The 19,923-nt window shown below is 44.1% G+C and overlaps 1 protein-coding gene across 2 annotated transcripts; it reads left to right on the top strand.

Moving 5' to 3' along the window:
• Positions 1 to 3,074: 3,074 nt before the first annotated feature.
• Positions 3,075 to 16,846, top strand: RPS6KL1 (ribosomal protein S6 kinase like 1). 2 transcript variants are annotated; one of them, XM_083614483.1, is made up of 11 exons: positions 3,075 to 3,242; positions 5,314 to 5,622; positions 6,548 to 6,672; positions 6,838 to 6,930; positions 7,516 to 7,563; positions 9,252 to 9,384; positions 12,734 to 13,684; positions 14,391 to 14,480; positions 14,838 to 14,920; positions 15,233 to 15,328; positions 15,422 to 16,846. In XM_083614483.1, exons 2-11 carry the CDS (start codon positions 5,388 to 5,390, stop codon positions 15,530 to 15,532), a joined length of 1,965 nt encoding a protein of 654 aa, XP_083470609.1. In that variant the 5' UTR covers positions 3,075 to 3,242; positions 5,314 to 5,387; the 3' UTR covers positions 15,533 to 16,846. The 2 variants fall into 2 exon arrangements, with proteins under 2 accessions (XP_083470609.1, XP_083470608.1); XM_083614482.1 differs by having other exon boundaries at positions 5,306 to 5,622.
• Positions 16,847 to 19,923: the final 3,077 nt, after the last annotated feature.

The following is a 19,923-nucleotide window of genomic DNA, read 5'->3' as shown; positions in this document are numbered from 1 at the left end:
CGTATTTTTCGCTCTATAACACGCACCAGACCATAACACGCACGTAGTTTTTAGAGGAGGAAAACAAGAAAAAAAATACTCTAAACGAAATAGTGGATATATGATTTTTGTGGTTCATGCTGTGGCCACAGACATGTGATCTGACAGTGATTTAGGAGTAGCCCAATGCAAAAATCCTGAGGATCCATGTGGATCCATGCGTTGTAACCACGGAGGAGGGAAGGAAGGGGAACCATGGATCCTCTGCTCACGACTGCAGCATATCCCCCCGCCACCCACAGGCATTCGCTCCATAACACGCACAGACATTTCCCCTTACTTTCTAGGAGGAAAAAAGTGAGTGTTATGGTGCAAAAAATACGGTACATGCTACAGTGCGGCTGAGTATGTTACAGATCAGTATTAGATTGTAAAAGTGATGGCTGAGCAATGAGGTGGTGCATGACAAATTAGTGTTTCCTGCTTGGTGTTTCCTGCTTGGCAGGGGGTTGGACTCGATGGCCCTTGTGGTCTCTTCCAACTCTATGATTCTATGATTCTAGTTTGAAGAACTACATAAGAGAGTGCCTTATTTATCCTTTTGCAGAAGAAGTAGAATATGAATTGACCACTTGTCATTTCAAATATGGATGACGATGCATTTCGACATGCAGCACATCTGTTCTCCAGAATGCCATAGGACGTGACATATAGATGTTCAAAGTGATCTAGACAAAACTGTGCGAAATACCAGTAGCTGTTAATCAGGATAGGACATGCACCCTCATGCAGCGATTGTGCAAGAATCTACAATTGCTAGAGGTTCATAGGGAAAACAAGAAATGAAATATTCCCCAACGTTCTCAGCATTTGGAAAATCTCAATATCCAATACAGGCTTCTGCTGCATACAGGACTAGAAGGACCATTTATATGACACAATGGATTTGCTGTTTCTTGTATATGACTACCTGATTGCAATATGGTCTTGATCTTTATCCTGTGGTAGTCTATTTTTTATGGGGTGTGGTGGGACTTAAGATTCCTGCTTTCTGTTCAGTGCAATGAAGCAACATTCCAAATGAATTCTAAATATAATACTGTTATGGTTAAAACACAGCTCCAGATTCTGAAAATATTTTTGTCAGCTCATTCCATTATCTCTTCTGGGGGGAAAAACACTCTCCCCAGAAACACTGTCTGCCTTCTGAGGATGTGTGAGGCATTAACTGCCATTGCAATTCATCATTATTGCTGAATCCCTTACCATTGGGTGGGAAAGCGTGAGCCAACATGCTGGGTTGTCAAATGAGAGTTTGGAAGAATGAAGTGCTTTGCTCTGTCACATTTATTTTGGGGCAAGTAATTGTTTCTCATCTGCAAAATGGATATAATTGACTACTAGGCTTTCTATACAACAGAGAAGACGTGAAAATTACAACAGAACTGTTGGAATGTTGGCCTATTGTGGCAAGAGGAACCAGATAATTATATTGATGTGGTAGCTGAAAGACTCTATTTAAACACAGTTCTTGTCTGCTTTCCTTTAGTATTATTTTCTTCCGAGACTGCAGACTGGTTATCACAAGAAGTATTTAACTGGAATGCAGTACACCCAAACATATTTTTGCAAGTGCTCACTAGATGGCTCCAAGCTTGAAAGCAGCCCCTTCATCTATGCTGGGCTTTATAGAGGATATAATGATTAGGATTATGGCAACCAAGGATCTATGACAATGTTCTCTTTTTTTATCCAGTTGGCATCTTTTCCCCATCTGGATGAGTACTCCGTGTGTTGTTCTCGTTTTAAACCATTTCCTCAGAGATACTGAAGTTTCCTCTGCTTAACAATTGCAGCTCTGGATAATATTTCAGTGCCCCACATTAGTTCAGCCAGATAATACCAGCAAGGTCACTTCCATGAGCTTGTCTAAACCCCTTTGAAAGCCATCCAGCTTGGTGGTTATCGCTACATCTTGCAGTGAATTCCACATTTTAACCATGTGTTGTATGATGTACTTTTGTCTGCCCTGAATCTTACATTTTTCAGCTTTCTTGGGCTCTAGTACTTTGAAAGCAGGAGAAACACACCTGTCTGTCCACTTTCTCCACATCACACACATACCCCACCCCAAAAATCCTAATAAAAACGTGGGGAGAGGCTCCTGTGCTGGTGGGTTTCCTACACACATTTGGCTGGCCATTAGAACAGAATGCTGGAATGTATTGACCAGGGGTAGGCAACCTAAGGCCAGATCTGGCCCAATAGTCCTCTCAATCCGACCCACGGATGGACAGGGAATCAGTGTGTTTTTACATGAGTAGAATGTGTCCTTTTATTTAAAATGCCTCTCTGGGTTATTTGTGGGGCATAGGAATTCATTCTTCTCCCCCCCCCCCAAAAAAATATAGTCAGTAAACCACATGGTCTGAGGGATGGTGCACTGGCCCACCGCTGAAAAAGGTTGTTGACCCCTGGTATTGACCATTGCCCAGGACCCAGCAGGCACCATCTTGCGCTCTTCAGGGTACAGACAAAAGCATGGGTCATGTGAAATAATGTTGAAAGAATAAACGTTTTTCACTAGGTGCATTGCCTTTCCAGTAGCTCAATTCCACACGGAGAGGTTTAGCAGAAACATGGCTTCGACCACCACCCCACAAATACACTAGTCCTTTCCCAGCAGTCATTTGGATAGCATGGCAAGCTTACGAGAATCGAGGTAGTTACCACGGACTAAAACCATAACACCGACTCTGGAAACGGGACGGAATTTATTGACATAGTTCTCTAACCCTATCGAAAACCAGGAGGACAAAGTGAAATGAGATCGGAAGTGAATACATGTATACAATCACGTACTTCTTTAGGGGAAACGGTAGCCCAAGGAATATTTCTAATTTCATTTCCAACAGTTTTAATTTCATTTCCCCACCCCACCCCCGGAGACAGACTTGGACTCCGCAGCCTGGCTCTGCAGACAGGGACGCGGGCTCTTTAAGAGGCAGCTCTCGAGCCAGCTGCCCGGGGATTGGTGCTTTATTCTAAAGGCCGGCTAGTGAGCTCATCCGCAGCCAATCGCTGCAATCGCGGACCACCCACACAGCCCCCGCAAGTTGCATCCTCCGACACCTGGCTCTTCCACCGGCGAGCCGGATCCCCGAGCCGAGATGGGAGGAGGAGGAGGAGGCGCCGCCGCCGCCGGGGATTCCGTGCCTCGCCCTCATCTCCGACCAGCATCTCAGGCACCACGACTTCTTTAGGTACGGGGTGCCCCTTCCCCGCGGGCACCTGTGCCCTGCCCACGTCACACACACACACCCCGGGGAAAGATGCGGGCAGGTTGTTGCAGCGCGTTCTTCGCCGAGAAGGGGGGGGCGAGGGGGGGTTAGGCCAGGTTCGCCCCCCCACTCCAGCTTATCTTTTGCACCACCTGCTTCCTTAAGCGTCACGGGGGGGGGCAGCTGCAACCCCCCTCCAGATCGAGTAAAACAATGGAAATACTTAACTGTCCAAATCACGTCGGTTCTGCCCCCCCCAACAAAAGTCCTGCCCCCCCTAATAAAAATCCTGGCTGCAACCATGGAGCGGGGGGGGCGGGTTGCAAGTGCGGCCATCTCCCTAGCGAGGCCTTTCCCCCCTTTCTAAGGCCGGCAGCGGATGCCCGCACACAATGGCCCTCTCTTAGCAGCACAGCACCTTGCTTCAAGGCTTCTGGGATTCCTGCACCGACCCTTCTCCTGCCCCTCTCCAAGTTGAGGCTGTGCCAGCACTGGTAGTTTTATTAGCGCCGGAGGGAGAATGGGGAGCCAAGTCCTGGCCGTGTGGCTCGTCCAGCGTCCGAATCTGTGCAACTCCCTCCCGGGCCTGTGGTTCCGCCTGGCCTAAGCGTCCAAAGGTCCCGAGGCTAACCATGCAGCCAGTGGCATACCGTTAGCACCCGCCGTTTTGTTTCAGGTCTGCTTGCCTCCGAGAGGAACAAGAGCTTAAACAGCCTCTTGGGTTTCGCTTGCAGAAAAACGGTGGAGGCAGAAACCTATTGTGAACCTTAATCACACCTATCTATTGCTTCCCAAGGCCTGGCCTGGGCAAAAGCAGGGCTGCAGCCTTGGGTTGGTTGATGTGGTCTGAATAATCGATTTAAACTCTTAGATTCTTTTTTTTAAATTGTTTTTAGTGCTGTCTACTTATGGAAACAACAGGTGGTTGGCACAATTTCAGAAGAGGCTTTCTCCTGTTAGAGGAGGAGGGGAAAGCCTCTTCTAAGAGGGCGCTTACTGCGACATGAGCATGTGCCTTTTATTCAATACCATGGTTGTATTTGCAATTATTATTTACTGAATTTATATACTGCCCTATACCCTGAGGTCTCAGGGCAGTTCACAAAAAAGATCACAATATATTAAATCAAAATAAAAACAATACAGTGGTATCTCGGGATACGAATGGGATTCGTCCCGGAGCCCCGTTTGCATCCTGAAGCAAGCGTTTTGCCGCTTCCGCGCATGCATGTGACGTCATTTTGACCATCTGGGCATTTGTACGTGGCGAAACCTGGAAGTAACGCACTCTGTTACTTCTGGGTCGCCGCAGAGCGCAACCGGAAAATACTTACCGTATTTTTCGCCCTATAGGACGCACTTTTTCCCCTCCAAAAATGAAGGGGAAATGTGTGTGCGTCCTATGGGGCGAATGCAGGCTTTCGCTGAAGCCTGGAGAGCGAGAGGGGTCAGTGTGCACCAACCCCTCTCGCTTTCCAGGCTGCAGGAAGCTATCCGCAAGCCTGGGGAGCCCGCGGGAGTTCCCGCCGGGCTCCCTAGGCTTGCGGATAGCAGCCTGTTCTGGGGGCTGGGGTCGGGGGAAGCTCGGGCTTCCCCTGCCCCAGCCCCGCGCCTGGGGGGAAAATATTTTTTTTTCTTTATTCCCCCCCAAAAAACTAGGTGCGCCCTATGGGGCAAAAAGTACGGTAACTTGAAGCACATTTATCCCAAGGTATGACTGTAACCCAATAATACCCCCCCCAAAAAAGAGCCACATTTTAAAAGCGTATAGAATGTTGATCAGGTCAACCAAAGGCCTGTTTAAAAAGGATTAAGAAAGTGTTTAATCCTTGCCAAAATACTTAAAACTCTCATACCTGGGCAACTCTCATTAGGTGACAGCCCTCCTGCAGAGACTGTATCGCTTGCAAACTCTTTCCACTCTTTTGAGTGCTGGCACTTCCTAGCTCCAATTTGTAGCCCTTTGCACCCACCCCCAATCTTCTCCCCAACCTGCTAATTCACCCTTCCTTTTTCTCTCCCTCTAATTCTGCCTTTGTCTCAAGCATTACAGGACGTAGGCTGGTGAGGATTCATTGAGAATGGCCAGTTTTTAAACAGAGTGACCCCCTGAGCAACGGTTTGGGCATGGATTCCGAATCCTGCACTCGAGCCTTCTCCCAGGCCCGAGTATATCTTGAGCAAATCCGAAGCCGGGTTGCGCCAGGGGGCGTTGACACGCACGGAACTGGGAAGCGTGACTACCTGGTGGATGCGGCCAAGCAGATCCGCCTGGCTTTGGAACGGGATGTGAGCGAGGACTACGAAGAAGCTTTCAACCATTACAAGAATGGCGTGGATGTGCTGCTCAACGGGGTTCAGGGTACGGTGGGGAAGTGGAGTGGGTGGTTGTGAAAGATGTAGGGATCCTGGCAGAAGCGGATTTAGGGGAGTGCGACCAGTTCATCTATACTGGGTGTGGAGCCTCAAGGATGCTGCATGGGGCGCCGCAAGTATGATGTAGAATGGAAGGCCAGAGGTGGTGGTTGTGGGGCAAAATTAGACACCACACAGGGTGCTGCTGGAATTTGAGACTGTAAGGTCCACCATTGGACCCTGGGGTAGGTGGAGCATAGAAGCATGAAAGGTGCATGGCTAACTTACGAATGCTCTTTATAGGCTCTTGCCCACCTAGCTGACTAGATGAGGAAAAAAATATTGCAAAAAAGATGTGAAATCATACAAATTATGCGAATATATATAGAGAGAGAAAACAATTTAAAATTTACAGATAAACGTCATCCTTACATAAACATACATAGTCTATTTATTCTTCTATACATGTTCATATCTTCTACATAATTGACTCTCTACCTCTTAACAGCTTCATCATCTCTCTTTATTTCATTTTCTTTTGTACTGTGTTCTAATATACTTTCAACCTTCTATTTATATAGAATATCTCCTCTAACTGTCTTTTAGTTTGTGAAATTTACTCCAGGCACATCCAAGTTCTGACTTGGGAACCATGTTTACACAAATAATTTTTAAAGCAATCCCATTCTTTTTTAACCCTTAAGTTTGAGTAATTTCTTATTGCGAATTTATAAATGTCACAGAATTCATTTTTTGTGGCACAGAATTTAGATTGCTTGTGGGTGCAGAATTCTAGCTTTTTAAAAGTGTGGAGAACACACAGCTTTGGCTATTGGGCCAGGCATGTTGTGATGTCAGGAAGAGCTTAGGATCTAAACAGAACTACATAAAATGAGAGCTAAGAATGAGTAATGCCCATGACTCTCATGCAGTGGATCCTAATAAGGAGCGCCGTGAAGCTGTGAAGAGGAAGATCACCCAGTACTTGAAACGGGCTGAAGAGATCTTCAACTGCCATCTGCAACGAACTCTGGGAAATGGAAGCTCCACTGAAACGGTGAGAATATTTTTTGGAGGGGGGGGGAATAGGGGACATGCAGCTGGATTCCCAGCAGTTTAAAAAACAAAAACAAAAACCACCAAGTACTGTTACTGTCTCCTTTGTTCTACTCCACCTAGTTTCTCAAACTAAGACGTTTCTCAATTTTTCATTGATTGACAGGGTTACAGCAGCCTTCGCTTTCGGCCAATTAGGACACTCAGCGCACCAGTGGAGAACCTGAGGCACTGTAAGGTTGTAGGAATAATTGACAAGGTAACTAGTTGCACCTGAGATGGTGTTCTGGAAGAGTAACCATGTCAGGCAATTGTAGCAAAAGCCTGAAGAAGCTCGGGCACCTTAAAGATTAATCTCCCCCCCCACCCGATGTTGCTGCAGTGCATGACCACTGGCCATGTTGGTTGGGGCTGAGGGCAGCTGGGGTCCAACAGCATCTGGAGGGCCCAAAGTTCCTTATCCTTGTGTTAGAGCACCCTCATGACTTTATGCAGCAAACTGAGTTGGCTCCAGCCTGTGGAATCCAGTCTTTAGCTGCTTCAGGATTCTGCTGGTTTGTTAATCATATTTTTACTGCACCTCATCAGACAAGTTTTCATCATGTAAAACAACAAGAAGCAAAACTAAAAGGAGCAGTACTATGAAACAACAGCAGCGCCACACACACACACACACACACAACAGAAGCTCTAAAAAGCTGCAGGAAATTAAAAAAAACCACTGATTTAAAATGCCTGAGAGAATAAAGAAAGATTCTCCCCAACCCTAAAACCTTGAGGTTCATATGGGTACCAGGCAGACCATTGCACTGTTGTGGTTAACTTGTGCTTTTGTTGCTTGTAGGTACAGATAGTGCAGGACCCTGCTACTGGGGGAACCTTTATACTGAAGGTATGTGCATCCGCCTTCCTCTCACTCACTTCCTTTCCTCTATTTCCCTTCCCTTTGGCAATCCTAGACATGGTGTTACTGAGAACCAACCTAGCCTTGAAAAAGCCCTCCTGGGCTCAACCTTGTTCTCTTTAGTATCTGTGAGGTGATAGCTAGCCCCGATCTCTCTATACTGTCCAATTTGTGAAGCTTTGCTCATGTCCTTTTCTATTGAGGAATTCCTTTTACAAATCCATCACTAGCCCTCTTCTCCTTTTAGAAGAACAAAGCTTATTCTTCAAATACATGTTCACATACAAGCTATTTTAAAGTGCTGCTTTAAATTAAATTAAAATCTAAATGAAAGAATTGGCAGCCTATTTATGAATCAGAGACTCGTGCGTAAAATCACAAACTGCTGAGAATCTTTGGGTTTGGTGTTAACACACTTCAGACTCCAGCAGCCAAGTTTTATTAGGAATAAAAATGAAGACAGGAGGACAAAGCAAACTGGGAAATAATAGGAACCCTTTAGCTCAAATCTATCTATGCTGACCTAGTTACTTACAAGCAGATTTCTGGACTCCTCACAAGTAACAAAGCAAAGGTGCTCGGTTACAGGGTTATCCAAATGGACGATGAAACCTGAGGAGGTGAGGGAACTCATGATGGAATGTGAGGGACAAAGGGACTATTTTACTAGTCCCTTTTTTAAGGACTTCCACCCCATGTTGGGCTGAGTGACATCTGGCACTCTTTCAGCCAATCAGGTAACTAGTGTAACCTCTTTTTGGGAGCTGAGGAGATGTAAGCACCTGATGTGGGCAGGTGAAGATGGTGGAAATTACTGGGATTTCTCCTTCTACCTGCCAGGCCAAACCTATTCTGAACTTGTGGACTCAGCTCAGCTGGAACATGTGCTTGCCTCACTCAGGCTAAACAGAGGGCAAGATAGTAGAGCCTTTTCTCCACAGACTCTATGTATCTGCCACCCCCTTCTGTTTACTGTTGAGAAGTTGCTTGGCCAATGCCTCTTTATAGCATCAGGCCTCTACTAGTCCCTTTGCTCTTCCTGAGCTGCAGAAGCACTTGCACCAAAGGAATGCTAAGAAAGAAGGGGAGAAGCTTGGCTGCAGTAAAAGGGCGCCCCATGCTGAACTTTGGTGCTTGACAATGACTTTCCTATTTCAGCAGGCAGTTTTCTATTTCCAGGATCAGTTTTAATTCTCACTATTCTTGTATATGTGTGGGGGGTTTTTTAAACCCACTTAGGAATTCTGAACATTAAGTAATTTATTAATACCTGAAATAAACAAGCACTTTTAATGTATTTTAAACATGCCCTGCCTTTCAATTCAAAGTTTTCCAGTATGGAATCACTTGCAAATAAAACCAGAGGTATTTTGGGGCCACAATGAAATTCTTCATGTTCTAATTCAGGTACAGGGCCAATGCTGGAAAGGCAGAGTCTATAGAAAAATATTTCTCAGATAATCATTTACTGCTCCAGAATATTTAAATGGAAAACATGCAGGGCTCCTGTACATTCTGCACGCTTTGGACTTTTACAGATTAGTTTCCAACTGTGTTCTATAATACAGTGGGTGGTAAGGGGGCCTTTCCCACACTGGAAGAGGCTGCTGGGCTCTTCTGGCCAAACAGCATTCAGACAGCCAACCCACATCTCTTGGTTCTGTGTTCCCTTCCAGAGCCTCCCCAAATCGCACGTGGAGACCCGTGAAAGGCAGACAATCATCCCACATGGAATCCCCTTTATGGTTGAATTGCTGTGCTACTCTGTAAGTGAAGACTCTGTCTTCCTCCACCTGGAGCACGTGAAAGGTGAGTGTTAAGGGATTTGCCATTTCCCCACTCCTATTTCCTAGCCTCACCTGGGAAAATCTTTTGAGGGCTTGAGTTTTGTGTTTGTTGCTAAATTTACTTGATCCTAATAAAAGTATTGCCCAACTGTGAGTTTTGGGTTGTTTTTCTTATCAATAGGCCAACATGGCTTCATTTGCTTTTTAATACAAAATAAGACCTTTGGGCAAATTGGAGATCATGCAAAGTACTAAGACTAAGTTGGACTAAGATTTATCAGTGTGCAAGCAAGGGGAAAGGGTGGAATTATTTCTGTCTGTGAACCAAATAACCCTCTGAGATACCTTGAGTGTAGCATCCAGTACAGGAAGATGAAAAATTAATTGTAGAGGATAACTCAACTGTAAACTAATTTCTCCTTCAGGGAACTGGGAATTGTGTGCACTTGCACGTAGAGCAGATTGGTTTTATGATAGCAGGGAACTGGAGTACCAGCCATCCTGTACAAAATACCGTATTTTTCATATGACATTGTTCGAAAAAGAGAAATTTCAGAATGAAACAGGTCTATTTGTGGTGAGGAAGGTGAAATATCTGGGGATTAACATGACATCTAAAAATGGGAACTTATTCAAAAATAATTATGAGAAATGCTGGTTAGAAGTGAAAAAAGATCTCGAAATATGGTCAAATTTGAAGCTTTCCTTGATGGGTCGAATAGCAGCTATAAAGATGAATGTATTGCCTAAAATGTTGTTCTTGTTTCAAACATTACAAATTGTGGACAAGATGGAATGTTTTAAGAAGTGGCAGAAAGATATTTCTAAATTTGTCTGGCAGGGCAAGAAGCCTAGGATAAAATATAAGATTTTAACTGATGCAAAAGAAAGGGGTGGCTTCGCCCTGCCAGACTTCAGACTGTACTATGAGTCAGCAGCATTCTGCTGGTTGAAAGATTGGCTGCTTCTTGAAAACACGGACATTTTGGATTTAGAAGGTTTTAACAACGTTTTTGGATGGCATGCATATTTGTGGTATGACAAGGTTAAAGCTCATAAAGCATTTAAAAATCATATTGTTAGGAGATCTTTGTTTAATGTTTGGATTAGATACAAGGATTTACTTGAAAATAAAACCCCAAGGTGGTTGTCACCAATGGAAGCGAAAGCTCAGAAAAAACTCAATATGGAGGCCAGTTGGCCAAAATATTGGGAAATTTTGGAGCAAGAAGGAGATAGACTGAAACTGCAGAGCTTTGAGAAATTAAAAAACAAAGTCCGAGACTGGCTACATTATTTTCAGATAAGGGAGGCATACAATTTGGACAGGAAAATTGGCTTTCAGGTGGAAAAATCTAAATTAGAAACAGAAGTGCTAGAGCCTAAAACTAAAATCATGTCAAAAATGTATAACTTGCTGCTGAAATGGAATACACAGGATGAAACGGTTAAGTCAGCCATGATTAAATGGGCACAAGATCTTGGACATAACATCATGTTTGCTGACTGGGAACAGTTATGGACCACAGGTATGAAATTTACGGCATGTAATGCCCTAAGAGAGAATATTATGAAAATGATATACAGGTGGTACATAACCCCAGTCAAGCTTGCAAAAATATATCACTTGCCCGATAATAAATGTTGGAAATGTAAGGTTGTTGAAGGTACATTCTTTCACCTTTGGTGGACGTGCCCAAAGATTAAGGCCTTCTGGGAAATGATTTATAATGAAATGAAAAAGGTATTTAAGTATACATTCCTGAAAAAACCAGAGGCTTTTCTCTTGGGCATAGTCGGCCATTTGGTGCCAAAGAAGGACAGAACTTTTTTATGTACGCTACAACGGCAGCAAGAATACTTATAGCAAAGCACTGGAAGACTCAAGATCTACCCACTCTGGAAGAATGGCAGATGAAGTTGATTGACTGTATGGGACTGGCAGAAATGACCGGCAGAATCCGCGACCAGGGAGAAAAGTCAGCAGAAGAAGATTGGAAGAAATTCAAGGATTATCTACAGAAATATTATAAAATTAATGAACTTTGAAAAGATGTTGGTTTGAACTTTGGTGGTCTCTAGCTGTTATGATAAAGATAATGGGGATTATAATTGTTTATGTTATTAAATTTAAAAAAGTTGAGTGGAAAATAAGGTGTTATTCTAAAAGGAATGTTAAGAGATTAGGATTTGCTGAATTAACAAGTTGAACTAGAGAACAAGAAGGGGAGGTATGAGGAAGTCAAAGAAACATGTGATTGAAAAACTGTTATTGAAACTGAATTGTTTTTAATATTTTTCTTTTTCTTTTTCTTTTTGTGTTTATATAAAATTGGAAAATCTAATAAATATTCATATAAAAAAAACACAAAATACCGTATTTTTCCATGTATAAGACTCCCCCATGTATAAGAAGCCCAAAATTACCCCAAAATTAAGAAAATGCACTGTGCACTATCCATGTATAAGATGACCCCTTATTTTAAACTTCAAAAATGTAGGAAAAAATATAGTCTTATACACAGAAAAATACAGTATTTCACTTCCCGCAGATCAGGTCAGATGTTACGTTGTTGTAGTCCAAACTTATTGTTGCTAGAGCAGATCTGGATGAAAAGTGATCCATTATGCAAGTCTTTTAATAGGTCAACGCTATCAGGCACCAGTCTGAGGAACAGGATTTTTAGGTTTCCCCCACAGCATTTCTGCAAGTTACAGAAATGTAACATTGGAACCACCCAGTTTGCATTTTTTGTGTGATTTCTTTTCTGCTATTCTCCATTAAATCCCAGCTGTCTTTGTGGTTTGTAGAGTAGTCACCCTATAGCAGCTTGTTACACATGTTTATGGTTGCAGGTCATCCACTCTATCCTTCTTAACCTGAGGTGGGTGGGAAACTTTTGGGCATGTGGCGTCTGAGAAATTATCTTGCCAGAAACTTTTGATTGCTTCTTCCTCTGAGAGTTATTTGAAGAATAGTTATCCTGTGCATTCTGAATTTAGCTAATACCTCTGCTGGCCTGACTGCAGAGATATAGTAGGTTAGCAGCCTTTTGAATTGCACATCATTTTTCTTCAGGCAGGAATAAAATTGGGAACACTTAAGCTTTTGTTAATCCTGACGGGGGGAGGAAAAGCTTCTCTGTGCGGTTTGAAAGCTTGCTGCCTGATCCTCCTAATAGAGCTGGTTCAGTAAGAGATCAACTGAACCATTTTGCCTTCTCTCTGTCCTCTCAACCCTCTTATTCTCTGCGGCCTGGTATCAGGCTAGCAGGCAACTGTAGTAGAAGGGATAATGGAAGAGGAGGCACAGCTGTTGGGGAACTGGAGTTGGCATGTTTCTGAGAAGCCCTTCTTCCTTTTTCCCACAGGGGGGACCCTCTGGTCCCATCTTCGCTCACAGAATTGTTTCCATCATAAATCCTCCAGCACCTCCAATACATCGAATGCAAAGCTCAGCTTGGTCTTGAATCACACCAGTGAAGAAGGGGTCACAGGAAACCCTCAAGAAGCCGATTCTGTGTCCCAGCAGAGCGGCAATTTCTACCCTGAAAACAGTGCTAGCCAGATCCCTACTGCTGTAAATGTGTTCAGAAGTGGTGACCACTCGTTGCCTCGGAAGAAGTCCCTTGACCATATGCATGTGAGAACATCAACTAACGAGAAGTGGCATGTTGGAGCTGCAGTTGGACCATGGGGCATTATTGGAGGGAAGCATTTAAGTGCAACACACACTTTGTCTACACAATCTAATTTGAAACCAGCGCACTGGGGGCATCGCTGCTTGGTCAACCAGAGGACTTTCAGGTCGTGTGACTCACTTATCAGAACTGATAGCATCAGCAGCATATCTGAGAGAGCTACCACACAGCAGGAGCCAAAACCACATGCAGGCGAGAGATCTAGCCAACATGTCTCAGAGACAGGAAGAGGATGCGTGTCAAAAACAGAAGCTCCATGTCACCGAATAGCACAGCTTGCGCATTCTCCAGCTGGCCAAAGACAGGTGCATCCTGGAATTCTTCAGCAGAACCCGTGTGGTCAGGAGAACCAACAGAATGTGACACAAATGAAAGAAGGGAGCCTTTTGCAGGAAGAGTTGACTACTGAGTGTAAACAGCACAAAAACCAGCTGGCACCAAGGCAATATGGGTCTGCAGCGAACCAGGCTGCGCACAGGGACAGCCTTGGGGCCTGGGATGTAAGTGAGGACCAGATCCAACTTTGGGCAGCTGAACTGGTTTTGGCTTTGGAGGGTCTCCACCAGCAGGGGATCCTATGCCAGGACCTCAACCCACGAAACCTACTGCTGGATGATACTGGTACGTTTTCTCCCAAGAAGGGGCTGAATGAAAACTCTAGTCTGTTGTATTTGGTAGCTGTGGAGCATTTGGTTTCATTGGGAAAACATTCCAGCTCCCTCTCCCTTATGTTTTGTGAGATTACAGAAAAACAAGCTATTGTGAGGGGCAGGGAGAGCACACTCCCAGGGCCAAATTCCCTCAGAGAAAAGTGGTTGAGACCAAAACACACTCTCACATACACTTGCGAGGGAAGAGATGAAGAGAGAATGAACTTAGAATCCAAGTTAGAAGGGACCACGAGGGTCATGTAGTCCAACCCCTGCAATGCAGGAAACTTTGTCCAATGGGCTCAAACCCATGACCCTGAGATTAAGTCTTGTGCTTTACCAACTGAGCATGTCATTTTTCTGCTTCCCTGTCCTCAGGTCTATATCTCAGTTCAGTCCCATAATCAGCATTTTGGTTCTGCTAAATAACATCACTGGAACCATGTTTGTTTAGATTTCCTGTTTATTTCCTTCAGCTTACAGGGGAGCTGTGAATAGACAGCACATATTGTCATTTAATAAAACAGGTGCCCAAGACTTAAACCCGAGGGCAGTTTTTGAGATTCGCAACTCAAATGGGGATTTGTCAGTGTTCAGAAAGGTGACTAGGGGCTTCTGATGCCTCCTGTTTTTCTTGGCCTTGCATAACTGCTCTTGCCATTTCTGTGGGTTCATAGGTCACATCCATCTCACATACTTTGGCCAGTGGACCGAGGTGGAACCACAGTGTTGCAGTGAGGCGCTGGAAGACTTATACTGTGCTCCAGGTAATGAAGACATTTGCTCTTCCCTTGACAGATGGGGGCAAGAGGAAAGAAATATCACCCCCCCCCCATTTATTTCTTTTATTTGCTTTTAAGTCATTTTATGCTGTTATATTGGTTTTGGTTTGTATTTTTGTTTTCATAATACTGCTTTTATATTATACCCCACTTGGAAATGTTTGGATATTAAGTGGTTTATAAATGCTCTTAAATGCAATAAAACAGGCAAGCTGGCCTGACCTGAGACACCCCTCTTTGTGACTACAGTCCTTTTAAAGAATCTTGCCCAGGTGGTTACAGGAGACAAGGGCTTCTGGCATGGACTTTCTGTTGCTGTAATTCACGCTTTTTTCTCTGCAGAGGTGGGTGGAATTTCTAAGCTGACCGAAGCTTGCGACTGGTGGAGCTTTGGGGCGCTGCTCTACGAGTTACTGAGTGGAACTGTGAGTAACTAAACCTGTCATATCTAGATTGGCAAGCCAATATTAGGAAAACAGAAAGCGTTCTAATGGCGATAGTGGTGCTACACAAAGTGATGTTGACTAGGAGCACGACAAACTGCATTTGAACCTTGTTATCTCTCCCTTCTTTGCTGCAAAGTGTAAATTTTGTTGACGTGGATCGACTGCACCATGAAGCCTACTGCTTACTTAGTTGGCATGGGCAAACTGGGTTATTTTCAGAACAGTTATCCTTAGCATTAGCAGCCTTTGCTGTAGGATAGCCTGGTTTTAATAGCTCTGTTTATGTCTTAGTCTTTAGCCCAGAATCACCCCTCAGGGATTCATCCTCACACCAAGGTTCATCTTCCAGAAAAGCTCAGCCAGTCTGCTTCATCCCTAGTCTCCGAGGTGAGAATGCTGGCCAGTTAGCATTAGAATTGGAGGATGGCTGTGATAGTGTGCATTTGGAGTCTGAACTACCATCTCTCATTCTCTTCCCAGCTGCTGCAATATGATCCCAAGCAACGTTTAGGCTCTGGCGAAGAGGGAGTGAACAGGATCAAGGCACACCCTTTCTTCAGCACCATCCAATGGAACAAGTTAGTTGCATAAGAAGAACCAAAGAGATTTGGGGGATGGTGTGGAGCTGTGCTTCCAGAGTGCAGCACCCGGCTGTTTTAACTGCTGGATTGTGTCCCTGCCAGATGGAAAACCCAAATCCTTCTAGAAGCACTTGCCTCCTGAATGAATAAATAAATAAATAAATATCCCGGGTCTTGTGGACCTGGGTGGTGCCAATAGCGCTGTTGCTCAGGGGGGGAAATCCACAGAGCTTGGCTGTAGATTTTTCAGCTTTGAGTTGCTCCTATTCTGCTTCCTAGCTATATGCCAATAGCAGCTAAAGGGATCAAATTCAGCTCTGGAAGATTTAGCCTGCTGGAGTTAACCTTCAAAGCATGAACAAAGATTATGAGCATTTTGTAAGGCTGACGTAGCCAACATCCGCCCTTCCACATGTTGCTGGACTCCAGCTCCCACCATCGTCAGTCAGCATGACCAGAAGTCAGGGATGATGCCAGATGGCAATTCTGAGCAGTTGGAAGGCATCATGTTGGCATCACAGAATTGTAGAGGTGGAAGGCACAAGGGTTCCAACCCCCTGCAAAGCAGGGAACTTTTGCCCAACATGGGGCTGGAACCCATAACCCTAAGATTAAGAGCCTCATGCTCTACCAACAGAACTGTCTAGGTATGGTTTGTTTGCAGAACCAAAACATCAAGCCCTTTATTGACGCTCTCAACATAGCGTACCCTACATCAGGCATGTCCAACTGGTCGATCCATGATCTACTGGTCGATCTCTGGGCGTCCCTGGTCGATTGGTGAAGGCTCCCCCCAAAAAGCTCAACAACTTTGGTCAATCCAATGGGTAGATCACTGCAGTTTTCTATAGTGGGAGTAGATCACAGTCTCTCGGGAGCTGGACATGCCTGCTCTACATGATCAGTTTCCCCAAATCAGACATGACCAAAGGCAGCATCCCCCCATACGTTCTACTTGCTTGTTCCCCAACCGTCAATTCAGTTGAGCTTTCCAGCAACGTTCCTCGTGCCACAGCAGTATCTACTCTATCACGTATCAGCTGTGTCTCCTCCCTAATTTAACCTCGAAGCCTCTTCTTCCTATACCTGCTTGACCCCGTCCCCAGCTTACTAGTGCTTTTCTGCTTAAGTACCCTAGGCGGAAGTCTTGGATTACACTCTGTATAGTTCACAGCTTGCATGTTGCACTTGGCTTCTTCTGCAGAATGGAGACGAGCTCTTATGCAGAGGGGAAGTGAGCAAAAGGCTCTTCTTGTGATTGCTCTCTGTGGATCTTCCATGTTCTTGCCAATGAACGTTTTAAAATAAAAGACTCTCAGCACAACCAAGCACTTGCGTGCGATCTTTAGCAACACCGCTAGCTGGTTCTATTGTGATGCCCATGCAAAGGTGTACCTTGGCTTCCACCGGCTGAGGCAGCTCACCACTACAGGTAGATGAGGTACCTTCCTATGCAAGGTATGCTGGAAAAACATGTAAGCCAAGGTGTGTAAAATACGACTGGTTTCTGGCACAAAATATCCACACGACACTATCTTCAGAACTGGTTCAAAGGTGATGGGTGCACTGTGTGTGGTTGTAAGTGTAAGGATGGGAAATACTGTTGTTGTAGGCTGTGTATGTCAACTAAAAAAATGTGGACCTGTCTACCCTTTTTTAAGAGGTACCAGGAAGTCTCTCACACATCATGAGAATTGCTTTGGAACAGTGGAGTTAACACCCTTCAGCCTTATTCTAAAATACTTGATGGCAATAATATGTAGCCCGTTTTTCTTTCAGGAACAGCTAAGCTTTCCTGGAAGCAGCCACTGTACTTCCTATGTGAGTCATACACACTGAGCTGTTTAGGTCCTAGTCTACATATTCTAGGTTCCAATGGCTAAACACTGCAACATAGTACAATACCATTTTTCTTTGTATGGTATGTATAAATAGATTTCTGGGCAGCTGCAGTAGCTGTTCTCAACAGTAGCCCAACTCCTCCAACACACATTTCTAAACTTAAATTGAGAAACTGTTTGCATCTTTAGCCCAAGTAGAAATTGCAAATCAATCCCCAATGAGCATATACAGTGGTACCTCGGGTTAAGAACTTAATTCATTCTGGAAGTCCGTTCTTAACCTGAAACTGTTCTTAACCTGAGGTACCACTTTAGCTAATGGGGCCTCCCGCTGCCGTCACAATTTCTGTTCTCATCCTGAAGCAAAGTTCTTAACCTGAGGTACTATTTCTGGGTTAGGGGAGTCTGTAACTTGAAGCGTCTGCAACCCGAACTACCACTGTATAGGATGGACACAGGACAAATTCAGCAGCTGACTTCTCATCTGAAAACATTTCAGGCCTCTTACTCACATCATAGCTGTACAGTGATAAAGTGTATAGCTCACATAGAACAAACAGACCAGAACTAATGATCTTAATAATAATAAATAGGTTTTTCAATCCTGATGCTTTATAGCAGCACTTGACATTGTATATACTTCTCGCAAGACAACTGCTTGAGATTAGTTACAGATAGGTAGCCGTGTTGGTCTGCCATAGTCAAAACAAAAAAATTTTTTTCCTTCCAGTAGCACCTTAAAGACCAACTAAGTTAGTTCTTGGTATGAGCTTTCGTGTGCATGCACACTTCTTCAGATACACTGAAACAGATGTTGCCAGATCCTTCTATATAGTGAGAAGGTGGGGAGGGGTATTACTCAGAAGGGTGGTGGGAATGGGTGATTGGCAGATAGCTGTGATGAGCCTGTTGACGACTCTTAACGACTGCAATAGGTCTTACAGGAAAAAGCAAGGGGTGAGAAGGTGAAAAATGAAATACAAAGGAATTTCAGAAATAGACTGGAAAGAGAAGTTGCTGAATTGCAACTCATTACCAAACTTAAAACCATGGAGAGACCTGGTCTGAACAAAGACATTGGATTCTTATCTCATTATACATGACAAAGCCATTTTTCACCTTCTCAGCCCTTGCTTTTTCCTGTAAGACCTATTGCAGTCGTTAAGAGTCGTCAACAGGCTCATCACAGCTATCTGCCAATCACCCATTCCCACCACCCTTCTGAGTAATACCCCTCCCCACCTTCTCACTATATAGAAGGATCTGGCAACATCTGTTTCAGTGTATCTGAAGAAGTGTGCATGCACACGAAAGCTCATACCAAGAACTAACTTAGTTGGTCTTTAAGGTGCTACTGGAAGGAAAAATTTTTTTTGTTTTGCTTGAGATTAGTATGTCTGCTATGGATGGTGATTACTTTTGGTAAAGAAAGTGGGCCTGATTCACAGGCCTTCGTACAGAGCTGATTGTAAGACTACTTCCCCTGTTGCTACCAGTGCTATTCACCTGTTGAAGGCTAGAAAGGGTACCCAAATTGATAGGAGGACATACATGAGAACCTAGATTATTTAATTTCCTTGGGATTCTGCAGACCTCCAGGTACCTCTACAAACTACAGAGTTTGCTCTCATCCTCCTATGAGATGCTTTTGACTAATAAAGTCTTTTCTAGTTCTGTCCCATTAAAACTTGAGAGGCACGGCAGAAAGTACACCAAACATCAGCCAACACAATACGAGTCACAGAGCTAACTATTGCTTTGGTTTAAATCAAGCTTTTTAGGTACCTATATACCACTGCAGCTATGCTTCAATCAAATGTTTCAAGAGTAGAAAAATCTGCATTGGCACCCCATGAACATATTGCCAACTGCAGCATCTCAAGCCAATCTGAAGAGCACTCAAACTGTGGGGAGAGGAGCTGAGAAGGACGCGCCTACACTGCTTTTTGTTTAGGAACATGACACTTGTGGGTACCATAGCACCCTCAGACATCTTCCTTTGTCTCTCCCATTTTTTTAAAAAAATAAAGAACTGTTTTTGGTTGGGGGAATTGACTAAATAATAATACTGTATTTGTGTTTTGAGCTGTATGAAGCAATTTTGCCTTGAAGGGGTGGGGAACAAGCAGTCTTTCCCTGCTACATAAAAGATAACTATGACAGACTACTGTGACTGCTGCCTTCAAAGATCCCAGTTTTTGGCTACCAAAATCCCTTAAGGGGACAGCATAACATTTAAAACATCTAATGTAGGCATACTCCAAAATCTTCCCAACAGATGCAGAGTTCACTTTCATATCTAAACCAGGCAAACTACAGTTTGCTTGCATCCAAGATGACAAATCAGTCTGAACTAGGGTTGTGGGCAAACTATAGTTTTCTTGCCTTGGCTGTAACGTCAAGCTATGGCTTTTTATTTAATAAAATGGACGGGGCAGGGTCATGTCAAGATAGAGTTTGTTCACATAGCCCCAGTGATTTGGCATTACATCTGAACTGATCTAGAATGAGGCAGATCACATACACTGACAGTTCTGCTACCCAGAAGTGAGTTATCAAA

Source organism: Podarcis filfolensis (genome assembly GCF_964270895.1).
Source record: "Podarcis filfolensis genome assembly, chromosome: 1".
Lineage (NCBI taxonomy): Eukaryota > Metazoa > Chordata > Lepidosauria > Squamata > Lacertidae > Podarcis > Podarcis filfolensis.
The sequence above is the reverse complement of the archived record's forward strand: the minus strand, read 5'-3'. Positions and strand labels throughout refer to the sequence as shown.